The following is a 14,535-nucleotide window of genomic DNA, read 5'->3' on the forward strand; positions in this document are numbered from 1 at the left end:
ATACTTGCACCTCACCCACTCACCCAAAACACTGATCATTAAACTTGAAGGAACTCAAGGACGATGCTTTATTTTCTTTCCAAAAGGAAAAGTAGAAAATGTTAATTAAATTGTGTCAGGAAAAAATAAATGAAACAAAGAGTGTAGTGCAAAAACACAGTAACTGAAGGTCATGTGCATACCGACATTTTTTCAAACCCAAGCCGAATGTATTGCTGCACAAGGGATAAAATGTGCCACAGTTAAACCTTGACAAACTAAAATCAGATCTCTGTTGCCGGTATAAACCCAGTGTTTGTTAATGGTTAAATGTCTAAATGCACGTGGGAGAAAATCAAACAAGTACATCTGTGTTGAAATGCACCAACTTCTCCACATTTGCAGTGGCGCTGAGGTGTGTGTTAGTGTGCTGGCAGGGAATAAATTGCACGTCGGTTATCCCTCACCATCTGTGACCTCCAGTTGAGCCTTGGCGAGGATACTGCCTGCAACGGTCAAGGCCTGGCAGATATAGTAACCGGCATCGGCCCGCTGCACAGATGAGATGGTGAGGTCTCCGCTGGGTGACACCGAGAAGCGACTGCTCGGCTGCTGGGGTTGGTTGGGAAAGAGCAAATTCTGCAAGAAGACGTACAAGCAGGCAATTAGTGAGAACATGGAACCAGTACAGCCTGGAAAAACACACACACACACACACACACACACACACACACACACACACACACACACACACACACACACAACCCAACATGTATACAGTTTGATGACTTGGTTTCATACTTATTCTTCTGCCAAGCCAAAGGCTCCACTGTGTTATAGAGGCAAGTTTTGCTCTTGTTGGCTTCACGACTGCTTTCCTTTCTGCTTCAATTCCACAGCAGCTTTGAGCTGCTCGTTCACCCACAAAGCCTATGCTGACAATGTATCTTTGGAACAGCTAAAGAGGAAGAGGTTATCAATCCCACATATCTCAGCATAAATAACCAAGATTAGAGGACTGATGACACTAATAAATGATCACCTCTACTTCATTCATTATTAGCTATGCAGCCACTTTATCCCAGCTCTCTTTTTTTGTACTTATGATCCGCAAATACATTAACTGGATTTAATTACAGCTAATCACTTTAATGCAACAGATTACGTTGGATTTGTTTGTTTTTTAATTGGGCTCTACGCATCTCTAGGAGATGAGAGATGTACACTCCATTATCCTCAAGCGTGAGGAATAAGGCCTTTCTGCCATTTAATTACTGAACTGAATTAGCTTTAATTTGTTCTCTAAACAAATACCTTTTTCACCTTTTATACGTCAGTGTGGGTGGGGTACAGAAAGCCTCCATAAACACAAAGACAAAGTGCAGAGATGTGGAGGGCGTGCAACTGCTTGTACAAAAGTGTTTGTAGTACATTCATTTGAAAAGGCTCATCTATAATGACAATGTGAGACACGCCGGAGATAAATCTGATCCATCTCAACAAGTTCACAACATGACTTAGCGTTACTGAGTCATAAGCTTTAGGTCACACATTGGTAAGGGGTAAAGTGGGTGAGCATTATATCAAATGTTTGTGAGGACATGTAAGCATGTGTCTCACTTCTGTTCACTCTTTTAAAAGAACTTTGCTGTAATTGTTGGCCTGCAGGCTATGTGTGTGTGTGTGTGTGTGTGTGTGTGTGTTTGAACCTTAGCCAGAGCTGAATCATATCTCTGGCTCATCTACAAGCCCCAACAGGCTCCTAATTGGAACTGTTGTTGAGCGCTGTGAGGACACCCAGGTATTTGAATGGGGTATCTGCTTGAATGAGGGATAGGATCGTTCTTATCAGTGCAGGGTCACAGGAAAGCGATTAGCACTTTGCCAGGCACGCTGTCATTTGGCGGCTTCTGAGAACAAAGGTTTATCTGTGTCTGTAGTAAAGATACTGATGTCAGATAGTGTAGTTTGCAGGAGTGTGTGCGTTAGTGTGTGTGTGTATTCAGGAGACTCATAAGTACTCAGCAATCCACAAGACGCAGAGTAGATAACGAATGCTGCCGACTAAGATTGCAATATATTTCCACATGTATGAAACAATGTGAAAAAGTCCTGAAAAAATATGTTTTCAACAAACTGGTTTGTGTGAGATTCTTCGCTCTTACCTGACTTCCCTCCTTCTGCCAGAAGACAGCAGGCTGAGGGTTTCCTTTGGTTTCACACGGGAAGGTGGCAGTGCGGCCTTGAGCCACTATTTGGTCCCTTGGGCGGATGACAAACTGGGGAGCAGCTGAAGTCAAAGGGCAGACACACCAGTGTTAGTAGAGCAGCGGCACACAGTGAGGCCAAACATAAGGGCTGGAGATTATTAGGGCTTGGGGATTTCAAGCAAAAACGGGAGTGCCGTACAGAGCTTCCATGCAGCGTTTGTCAATCTTTCGCTGTCTAATGGCTCTGAACAGAGGAAGGACACCAATGACTATCATGACTATCATTGCCATGGTCACCAGGTTGGCCATTCATCCAGGTGAGGCTGAGGCTGAATGAATGACAGTCACATTGGCATTCACACGGGGAGGCGCCTCAGTCACTTAGATCTGAGACAACACAAAGGCACACCCATGCCCTGGAAACATCCAACACTATGAACAGTTATAGACATGTATGGGTTAATCATGTTTGACTTTCCGTATGTGGGATTTAGTCCGCATCAGTATGCATCTCATAGAAAAGTCAAGATCTGAAGTGGCTCAGTACTTCTGATCAAAGTTGTATCAACAGGGAGTGAGAGACAGACAACACTATTTCTGTGTTTACCTCTCCATCAAACGGAGAAGAGGCTCGAGAAGCTATCAGACTTTGAATTCTTAGTGTGAAGCTTTCTCAGTCAATATTCATGACTCCATCAGGAGCCAGACCAGTTGTCACACACTCGCAGTCTGAACAGAGTGAGACATTTCTGACTGACAACTTGGCAGACGCAGCTCAATAATAAAGAGAGAGGAGTTTCGAGATGAGATCAAAATAAGTTATTTTGGGGTGCAGTGTCGCCTCTCTGTGCTCCCTGACCATTTCCTGCATGGTAGGTCAGGGAGGCAGGACTTCATATCACCCCTCCCTCACATTTCCACATGTTCAAGACATGACTCGTCACAGGACAATTAACAAGCAAAGGCTGGTGAATCTGAGAGCATAGCTGGGGTAATACCAGAATTGAATGTTTTCTTTCCTCCTTTATTACTTAATTACAACAGATATCTTAATATTGATCATATTGTTAACATTAGAAAAAATGATAGAAGATTTCTGTTTTTATCTAAAATAATCAAAAACTTCAGTGTCCTGCATCTGGATGACAGCATAGAAGCAAAGAAGACTTGTCATCCTTAGTCCATAGTCTATGTTTATTAACTTCCAGTTACCTGGACTCACATTTCTCACACAGTGTCTATATGCTGATCCTAAACTGCAGAATATTACCACAATTATCTCAGCAGCAAAACCAGATCTCTGAAACTTGAACGTGACCCGAGGTAATTAACTGCATGACCCAAGACCTCTACTTGTTTATTCACTGGGGGCTTTAGTCCCATGTTTGCCAAGATAAAACATCGACGACACGTTCCTTACAGGAGGGATCATGGTTTCTGCAGAGATAATGAAAGTCAACAAATTAAAGTCTCAGAGTAAGTCCAAACAAAGGATAGTAGAGGCCATTTTCACAGATTGTTGTAAAATGTTATAACAAAAGAAAATTCTGAATTGTTGCACTGCAACATGTTGCACCATTTCTGTTTCTTTTGATTTCTTTGTAAGTCTTTTCACTGACAAGCCAGCTGGTTCCAGTAAGGCCAAACTCTTCCCATTTGGCTGGTTTCTCAATGTAATCCCGTTTTGGGGGTGTGTATTTGTCAAAGATACACACAGTTGGGAATGGTACAGATGGCTACAGATTTACTGCCTTCCCATTTGGCCTTCTGCAGCTTGGATATCTTGTGGCTCTCACAATGCTGGGCCTGATACAGAGCTCCTAAATCATGCTCTGGCAAGGACTCAGTTCCCTCCCTCCACTTCCTCTGCTCCATCCCACACACTGCATTACTAACTACTCGCAAAAATATATGGTTTAACACCTTACAGACTGGTCCCTATCACTGCTGCGCCCGACCTTGTCCTTTCTCACACTCTCTCCGTCGGTATCTCCTTCTTTCCCATTCTCATAGACTGTTGATGCACACACACAATCAACTGAATTTATACAAAAGAGGTTACCAAACTACTTTCCATATCAATGATACTGTCAAACAGAATTAAGTTATGTGAATCTTTTGAGGTTAATAATTGACTGGATGTCAAAAGGAAGAAGAAAACAAGTCAGATATAGCTAGATTTCACCAGACTTAATAGAAAACAGAAGTCTGTTTGTGAATCAGCAAAAACTTGGCATCATCCTTTGGTCACTGATATACACTAATTAAGTATGTTTCCCACTGTACTTGACTGTTAGAACATCTGCTACCAGGTCAAAATACCCACCGTATCTATCAAAGCTGTAGTTTTGTCTCGTTAGCTTTTCCTTGTGGCTCGAGGTGAACCTTGGGGTCATTCTATACCTTAAATCTCCCTTTCTATATTTAAAATTACTTTGGAAAAGGAATAAAATACTTGTGGGAAATGCAAGGGGGATGGACCTTAAAAGGGAGAGGGAGGCCCACTGAGAAGAACAGATCAAAAACTCAGACAAATCAAGAGGAAGTCAGTGTGTGACAGTTTCACAGCTCAGGGCTAACTCGCACTGGCCCTGTTTTTGATTCAGAGACCCTTAATGACACGTGAGAGGCTCCATCCTGTCGCCTCCTGAGGAAACACACGATCAGGCGCCCATATTTAATTCATGACAAGCCGCATCTGCCTGGTTTGGAGAGGGCTCCGCATTAAAACAGCATTCAGGGTGAAAAGAAGAAATGGACAGAGAGAAAGACATCTATTCAGTACAGCCAGGCACACAAACTAAGAAGCATTTCTTCCTCCTTTAAAATCCAACGTTCAATCATATTTTATTCAGAAGTCAACGGCAATTACTGTTTCTTCCCACAGGCAGAGTGAATGTGTAATTTCCTCCATCCTCTTGAAAGCTGACAGTTTGACAATCGCAGAACCGCCACTGCTGTTTTGGCAACCAGTCCTGCCGGCAGTGTCTGGTTTTTTGTTTCCCGCCAGTCAAGCCTGTCTCGACAAACACTTCTGCCATTCTTTTCCTCTCACTTCTTTGTCCCGACGCATGTTTCTTGTTCCTGCATTCCTCCTGTTTCTACTCTCAGAAAGCACACCTTTCTCTGCAGATGCACATTTACACTCACTTCCTCCAACAATTCAACATCTTAAGTGTATCATATTTGGTTCTGCCTTGACCATCCCCCAATCCACAGGGGAAATACCATGAGATCCCCAGCTCTGTGTCATGGGGCTCAGAAGGAGAGAAGCTCGTCCAAAACAAACAGATCTCAGCTTTCTGTTCCAAAAATCCACAGATGGCTTCAAGAATTGCAAGTTAAACACGTCCTGGACCATATGAGATGACAATGTCTGAGACTTCAGACTGCCAGCCCACTCGGTCATTGTAAAGGGCACGGTCTAGTGCTACACTGGTAGCGGAAACTTTGAGTTAATGTACTTGATAAGTCTGCGCTGTAGTATGGGTGTTGTTGAAATCCAGCTGCCGGTCGAGATCAAGTGCAATTGATTTTTTTAAACACTCGAGGATATACTAAATAATGCTTTCTTTATCTAAAATATGTTGCTTCCTCATGTTGATGGTGATATAGATTGAGAAATATATTGAATTAAGTTCAAAACATATGGATACTCAGAAAACATAGAATCCATATTAAAGTAAAGTGTTCCCTTGGAGCTTTGACTATTTTCTGTCAAGTTGCTGCAAAGGAATAAGTGCAGCTGCCTACATTGATTAGGCTGGGTACGCATCACATCCAATTAACAAACAGACCTGGTGTAATAGGCCATTAGTGCTTTAGTAATCCAGCTGTAAAATCTCCACAGACTACAAAACTATCTGCAAACAATAATTCTAAGGGTACACAATGCGATGTGACACCTGTGTTAGTTAAATGCAGTAATGGTAAAGCAAGGGTAATTGATTGCCAAGCAGTCTAATGCGTTAATGTGTATGGAGAGGGCATGCAGGATGGAATCAAATCAGAAGGATGGTACTTACCGACGGGGCGAGCTGGAGACACAACAATGAAGGAGTGGATACACAAAAGGATCAAATCAAGACACAGACGCACAAAACAAGAAAAGACGAACAAAAGAAACATATAATAAAATAAGACAAAAAGAAATCAAAGTCAGAATGAATGACATGTTGTGTTGGGCCAACACATTTCTGGCACAGGGAAAGCATGGCAGAGAGGATCCAGTAGCTTTTGTCCACTGTCCACTAGACAGTTTTACTGAGAAGCTCAAAGCCTCGGTTTCTCTGACACAGAATGTTGAAGGCAGTCTGATCTGAGCGCCCCCTGGTGCTCAAACATCTTTTATTGCATTTAAATACCTGCGGGGGCAGCCAATTCAACTCATCAGAGACAAACAAACTGCTGGACCTTCGCTGTCTGCATTAATGAAATCTACAATTCTACGGATGGTGTGTGTTTGTAATAGCAAGGCGAGGGTGTGTTTATCACTAGTGCAGATGGACAGAGAAGAAAAAAGACAGCAAGAGGAAGAGAGAGAGAGAGAGAGAGATCAAAAAGAGATTTCAAAGTGAAGACAGCAAGTGGGTTTTATTCAGAAACTGGAGCTTCTGGAACCCCGCTCTCTATCCAGAAGAGTTGGTGCAGTTCCCAGTGATTATTCTGTGTTACTATGTGTGTCAAGTAAAACACTAAGATGCTACTTTCACAAATCCACCTTCCAACCCAGACCTTGTTTCATCTCCCTCTGGTCCCGCTTTTAAACTCTCCATGGAGGCCTTAAACACTTGACTTTAATGGGAAGAACAGTGGTGAAAATAGGAGAATTATGGTTAGAATGTTTTTATTAACCTTGCAAACCCCAGGTGTGGGACTGTGGGTGTGCACCAGTAATCTGTGAAATGGCTTTGCTGACTGGCTGGCTACAGCACGGAGGACGGCGTGGCTAGCAGACCACCGCGACGGGGGAGGGTGGCAGAGTGTGTCAACGCTGCACTTGGAAATGTAAATAATTAAACACATTCAGCGACTGTCTACATCTTTCTCGACTGTGAGAGTCAGCATTCTGGATTTCCATTTGTGTAAAGGGGACCCTGTGGAGTGAACTGCCATTCTAAACCTCATATTGGTGCACAAGCACGATAACTTCAGCGGCCCATGGCTTCTCTAAGTGTTGTCACATGCTAGCTAATGTGAAAGAAATCACAAAGAACAAAGCTGTTTCTTACCTCTGACAGTGAGAGTGGCGGAGGCCTCCAGCTTGCCCACGCGGTTTTCTGCCACACAGGTGAACGCGCCCTCGTCGTTAATGGAAGCCTTCTTCACTCTCAGCACATAGTCGTCCTTGTCATACTTGATCTCGTACCTGTCAACAAAGACGCAGCATCATGAAATCAAAGTTGCCTGCTCAGCATCGAACGCAAATACTGTCGATTTAGATAAAACATTGACGGCGTGACAAATAAGACGTGTTTCAGTTTTTCACCCATGCCTATTGAGCTGTAGCTGTGGAAAAAGTATATTTCCTCTTGGAGAGGAACACAGAAACGCAACTGTTCATTCTGACAAACAGAGATTGCAAGGGGTGGTGGTGGTGTCAATTATTCAACAATGACACACAGTACACAGAGAGATGTGCGTTCAGTTGAACCCTCAAAACTCTTTCAATATTCATGAGAAGTATCTCTCTCTGTGTGTGTGTGTGTGTGTGTGTGTGTGTGTGTGTGTGTGTGTGTGTGTGTGTGTGTATCTATCTATCTATCTATCTATATATATATATAAACCGTATTTGGAGCTTTGTGTGTGTGTGAGTGCATACTGTGCTGTTGTGCGTCCCCATCTTCTCATTGTAAAGCAACTGACTGAATCAATACAGCCACTATAGTTGGCCACAATTTCAATTCCACTGCAGCAATCTAATGTTTGTGTTTAGGCTTGTTTGCAGATGCTTGTGTGTGTGCCTTGACCTGTATGAATTAAATGTCAGTTGACAGGGGGATGATGCTGCTCTGGTTTGTTGTCTGAGTCTGTAATTGAAGGGGGTGCTGGCCTGGCAAGTGTGTAAGTAGTGTGCTGACGGGGTTGGTGTGGCTGTGTGATGGTGGTCTGTCAGCAAGACAAGCTTCTGCTGTCCACCGTCTGTCACTCACAGACACTGAGAACAGGGTTGAGATGAACAGATAAAAGGCCACTCCAGCTTGACACTATGTTTGCCCCTTTAAAAGCCCTGCGTAGAATTTCAATATGATTATAGAACATTTCATATTATTAGTTTCTAGAACATTTAAAACCTGAGGGTTGAGTTGTTGCAGTCTGTGCAGCCTTTAAATCCATGCTCTGCAGTCTGCTGCCGTATCTTTTTTTTTATTACCGCTCGGAGTCCCAAAAGTCAGAATGTTTTAAATCCACATAGGGTCTTTAAAGGATAAGCCCGATATTATATTATCCTTTTGTTATAGCGTACGCCTCTGTGCCATGAAACGCTAAACTTCTAACAACTATTCCAACAACTATTAAAAACACATAAAAGAACCAAGAGCAGTGATGTCTGCCCAACATGGAGCTAACCCTTCAGAGATTGAAAATGCAGTCACAGAGCTGTTTCAGAACAAACTGCGCTGGCCATGTTCATCGTAATGAAGAAATATTCCACACAGTATGACTCTTTTATGTGTTTTTAATAGCTTTTAGATGACAACAGACCTCTATGGCACAGAATAATATGTTATATCAGGCTTTGGCTACACAGATGATACTTGTTAGAAGGATAAATTCATTTTTGTTTTTGGTCTCTTCAGAGGAATAGTTGAAAAAAGATTTGAGTTATACTTTAGACTGTGAGGCTTGTACACATGAAGGCGGACAACCGTTTACTCTGGATAATACATGAGACTATTAGATATGGCAACAAACTGTTTTACAGCGATACTTTCTGAAATGACTTCAGAGTAACAGTGAGCTATGGTCCATTTCCCTCCGAGTGGGAAAGACCCCTCTGCTCGACCATCAGGTGTACTGATGGCTGCTGGCAGCTGCAAGACTAATCTGTCCTGTCTTTTTTTTTTTTTTTTTTTTTCACCTGCTGTTATGACATTTCCTGAGCAAGCATTCAAAGGCAGCTTTATTGAAGCACATTCCTCAATTCTGACTGCCAGTTCCTCCTATCCACACAGGTACTTAAAGAGCCATAATGATTATTTGACTGAGTCATGACTGGATGCTTTGTTCTAGAGAGAGGGTATGTACAGTTCAGGTAATAGTGGGGGACATGAATAAAGCATTTATTGTTGAAACCGGGTGAGTGGCATCCAAAGGAATGAGACAGCACCTTTTGGGACATGCCTGTTGTCAGATGAAAAACAAACAAGGGAAAGAGCGTGCTGCCTTACCCTGCCTCCGGGTTCGAATGGGTAGCTCAAGATGAACTACTGACTTGAAAGGAGGAGGTAGAAATATGCAAAAGAGTGGCAGGGACAAGTTAGGGCTTGGTGAAGACACCATGACTCCATAAAAACCATGACAGCAGCAAGTGAACAGGCTCATTTTATTCCCAGCATTCTCAAATAACCAAACCTAACCAGCTCTGTGCCGACAAACAACAGCAGGCTCACAATGTCAACGCTAACATGTGGATGTTAAGGGGGTAGGCTACAAGGTTTGCCATATTCACCGTGTTAGTTTAGCGTGTTAGCATGTTAACATTAGCTAATTAGCGATTTCAGTTGAGGCTGATGGGAAGCATCAGTTTTGGAAGTATTAAGTCATAAAGCAAATTATTGGATACATTCTGGACACATTTTTGACCTGATGTTTACACTAGATGAAAAGTGTGGACTGGCTGAATGACAAAGTGACATTGCCACCCAAAAAGCCATGCTACCACCACGGCTAAAAAGGATGCTAGCTTGTCAGAGTACAGAGCTCTTGAGCTACATTTTCTTTCAAACTATATGGAACAAAGCTAAAGGAGCAAATGCTAGCTAACTAGCAGCAAACTTACTTAAAAGTCGCTGAATGGGTCATCACAAATCAATACAACAACCCAGAGGAGAGAACATGCTCGAGAGCTACAGATCTCGTGACAAAACATAGAAACACAAACTGTTCACCTGTTCATACAGGTTCCTCCTACAGCCTGACATCTGAACGGCCGAGCCCTTGCCGTGCGGATGGTCCACATATGCGCACAAACTGGACAACATGCTTATTGTTCTTGGTCCCGTCTCCATCAATCTCTCAAAACAGAACCTCTGGCTGGCCCATGACTTATTAGTGGGGAAACATGAGCCCAATCAATCTGTAATCAACTTCCTATATGGAATCAGCCGAGATGACAAGATGAGTGGGAATCCTCAGGGACAAGAGGTAGTTGTGGCCACACACACATGTGAGTACACACAGAAAGGGAACAGTAGCTCTTTATTGAGACTGAATTGGGGTAGAGCTCTGTTCTCTATTAGAAGAGGAATGTAATTGCACATGTACAAGGGCTGTGGAAAGGATAGGAGAGCCAAGTTCACTCTCCCTCCTTTTCAACTCGAAAAAAATGGCTCGCTGTACACACACACACACACACACACACACACACAAAGAACAAAGTATACAATCACCCAACACATATCCACACATGTGCAGAGTCATTCACTCATGCAGGGAGATGAGGAGTGATGGGAATGTAAGCAAATGCCAAGACAAAGCAGAATTTTTTCTGGGTTGTCAGCGTGATGTGTTTGCTGCACGGAGAAGGCTGTGCGGAGATGACAACTTTATTGGACAAACTTTAAAAGCGTTACATCTCAAAAATCCCTTCAGATCATCTTCAGAGGATTTGCCTTGAAAGCGCCCGTCAGGAACACACTCACCCGTGTTCCACCTTCCGACTTGTGCCAATTCACCCACATTAAGAGAACCGTATCTCTTGGTTGTGTGGACGACTGAATGCGCACGTACAGTTAGCCGCAAAATGACTCAACTTGAGGGGATCTTATCTGCCTCGCCTCTGTGTGTACACGAATGGGGCCGGCAGTAGGCAGAAGGGTTGAGTGCCAACTCGGAGCACATCAGTCAGACTCAAGATACAGCAGGGGACCAATTCCAGCCAAGTCTGTGGCCTGGCTGCTCTGACACAAAGTCCCCTTCTCCGCTCCATTTCATTCTGACAGTCTGATCCACTTTCACGCCACCTTACTGCTACTTTACCACATCCTGATCAAAAGAGCTGGAGTCTACCTGTCCAGGCCTTGTCACCCATGAGAGGGAATCAATTAACTGCTATCACTTCTCATCTTCCTTCTGTAAGGCCATTAGCCAGAGCTCCACTCCTTTTTGGCATCTCTCACATCTTAGCAGGGTCAGGGCCTTCCAATCTGTCTGACTAACATTCATCACTTTATCCTACATTAATCAAAGATCAGATCTCCCTTGTGGTTAGGCGAGGGGGATTGTGGGATGCAAATTGATCCTAAATTTGCCTTTAAAAACTGTGACTTCTCTCCAGTGCCACAGAAGAAATTTGCAGCAGTGCAGTTATCAAAGTGGTTTGGAGCAGACACATTGGTTATACTGGAAAATGTTGCAGATAGACAAAGAAACAAAAAAAGTGCAGCTCACTGGCCGATGCCTGGAAGCCACTCTCACTCTCTCTCCTTGTGAAGAGCAAAGGATGCACAAGCACTAAAAGCACTAAGAAAGTCAGATGTACATGCTGAAGTAGTCATTTGTACTTTCTTAGCAGTGGAGACTGTGTTTTTTCTGCCGTTCCACGAAGATGAAAAGCACTGATACATAATGAATGATCGGCTGTGCATCTTCCTAATTAATGCAAAACCAACATTTCTTCCTTCTCTATTATAAATATTATATTACGATTATTCTAACATTACTTTGTTGTTGACACAATTCGTGGCAACACAGCATAAAGATAAGATATACCGCCGATCATCCTACTGCCATTCCACTCGCCACAGCCCCCTTACGCCCGCGCTCTCATAAATACCAGATGTATCCACTTATATATCAGGGGAAGTAATGGAGACAGGAACCATAGCCCGCCGTCTTTTCATTCTGCTGAGCAGCGGAGGTGAGAAATCACTGAAACTGGATGGTCAGCATAACACAGGCGCTCCTGTCACACTAGCTTTAACAGCTCTTTCTAATAGAATGACCCACACACACCTCTGTCGTACACCCTCACACTCACACACACACACTCGCGCACGCCACAAAGGGATTGAGTCAGAAAGAAAGACTTTTCTGCTGAATGTTGCAGGGGCTGCGCTGTGGAGGTCAATGGGGCAGGGGGGCCTGAATACAGATGGACTGCAAGACCAAAGGGGCTCTGATAAGGCGCAGGAGAGGGTACAGGGGTCCAGAGCAAATAAGGAGGGAGAGGGAAACCAAAGGGGGGGGGGGGGGGGGGAGATGTGGGCCACACACTGAGCCGGTAGCCAGTGGGAGATAACACACAGTGCCCGAGTCTTTTCACTGGGATTCATAGACTATGTCAAAAACGCTTCTATTTGGAGACAGAGAGCTCTCTAGTGCTCCTCTCCTGGCTCTCTCATATGGTAGCAGCTATGGTGTGCTTTCCCCAAGATTCGGCAGAGAAGCTTGACAGACTGGTATTAATATGATACTGATGTTTTGACAACCTTACAAATAAGGAATTGGCCTGTTTACGCATAACATAGGTGATGTAAATGTAGCCACATCATGCACGGACATTGTAGTCCATGCACTAGTTGAGTTACAGCTCTATCAGAGCTCTCATAGGGTTTTCAGACACATGCTACAATCCAGCTGCTTGACGACACATGCCAAAGATTTTCCCCTGGGAAGACACACTACTCTACCATCTAAATCTAATCTTATGTATATCGGTCCATTCAACCCAAATTAATTTCTCCAGGGGAGGTTGTGTGATTTTAATATTGCATGAGCTGGTCAGTGATTTTAAACCTGCCCCCAGTGCATGTATGCTTTTTTGTTTGTTCTACCAAGGTAAAACTGAAATCCCCAATTAACTATTGTTTTTAGTTATTGGTCCTCTAATAATTTAAGTCCCCTCCTCAGACACACCTTGTATTTTAAATATCCATTAGCTCAGCACACAGTTTAAATTCTGTGTGACAATGGAAAAAGTAGAATTTTTTTTATTTTCAGATCTAATGGCAAAATATAGTCCTATTTGGGGGCCCAGATAATGAGGGGAAAAGCCATTATGAGAGTACGATACCGCAATCTCAACAAATGGGCTGATCTAATTTCAGCTGCAGGTAATTATTCTGTCTTGGCTAGTCTGCCTTCCTATTTCTAATTCTATGTGTAGTGGACTTCATGTATTTAACACCATCACCTCACAGACTCCTCTCTACTTCCGTCTTAATGGAAATGTATAATGGGAATTCAGAAAGAGCCCTTTCGTAACACTTTTAATAATAACAATGTAAAAACAAAATCTCTGTCTCTTAAAACCAGATCCTGTAATTTGGCATTAGACGGAACAAATACGATTTAAGGTGAAGCACTCATTAATTGGGCTGTGCTACAATTAAGCGTGCAAACAGAGACATGAATGACACAGTGCTTTAAGCAACTCACGTAAACAACTTAGCTTAAACATTTTCTCACTTAGATTAAGGTCAAGAGTTGATTCAAATGTCTAAATTCTCATTCATAATTAATGCACCTGTAGTAATAATGCACCTGTTGTTGCTTGACATTTCTAGCTATTTACTCTGACATGTGGCAGACTGACAATTAAAAGGTTTCACGGGGACATTTCTCAGAATTTTGCATTATAACAGACACAGAAAACTATTTAATTGAACTTTTTATTACACTGCAGTACAAAAGCCTGTTGACTAGTGCCCTAGAGTAGATACACTTGTTAGGTGATTTTAATCTAGTTTTTGCAAACACAGTAAAACACCCACACAGAGGAAAAAATAACAGCATTATTGTCTTTGTCCTCTAATTGAAACTATTCTTTTGCTGTCTCCATCTCGTCCTCTATCCCCCAGAGACTGAAGCCGGTGCCATCCTGGTGTGCTTTATGTCTATGTGCCAGTGTGTGCATGTGTTTGCCTTGGAGGCTGCTGGAGCCACTGAGCATATTAAAGACCTGTTTACTCAGCTGAGGCTCCATTTCTCTTCCCAGTACACAACCTGTGTAAAGGGACCAGCGAAGACCAGCAAAGACAAGTTAAAACAGTTTGATGGTTAAGAGGGAGCGGTCTAACTAAATGTCTCTTTTTACAGCTTACCATAATAATAAGGACAGTGTGACCTTTTCGGATGAAATGCAAACAGAGACCCGCTCTTCCCTTTGCACATCGGAGAGCTT

At 43.1% G+C, this 14,535-nt stretch overlaps 1 protein-coding gene across 1 annotated transcript in view; it reads right to left on the reverse strand.

The window, feature by feature from the left end:
- robo2 (roundabout, axon guidance receptor, homolog 2 (Drosophila)) overlaps positions 1 to 14,535 on the reverse strand; it is a 141,166-nt gene that overhangs the window by 36,169 nt on the left and 90,462 nt on the right. The window contains exons 6-9 of the mRNA XM_076100680.1: positions 7,421 to 7,557; positions 6,215 to 6,226; positions 2,145 to 2,269; positions 447 to 618 (exon numbers count right to left, since the gene is read on the reverse strand). Of these exons, the coding sequence (XP_075956795.1) occupies positions 447 to 618; positions 2,145 to 2,269; positions 6,215 to 6,226; positions 7,421 to 7,557 (446 nt within the window). The remainder of the gene's footprint in view (positions 1 to 446; positions 619 to 2,144; positions 2,270 to 6,214; positions 6,227 to 7,420; positions 7,558 to 14,535) is intronic.

The sequence above is a fragment of the Anarhichas minor genome, unplaced genomic scaffold (genome assembly GCF_050575085.1).
Source record: "Anarhichas minor isolate MPS153535 unplaced genomic scaffold, ASM5057508v1 ptg000026l, whole genome shotgun sequence".
Lineage (NCBI taxonomy): Eukaryota > Metazoa > Chordata > Actinopteri > Perciformes > Anarhichadidae > Anarhichas > Anarhichas minor.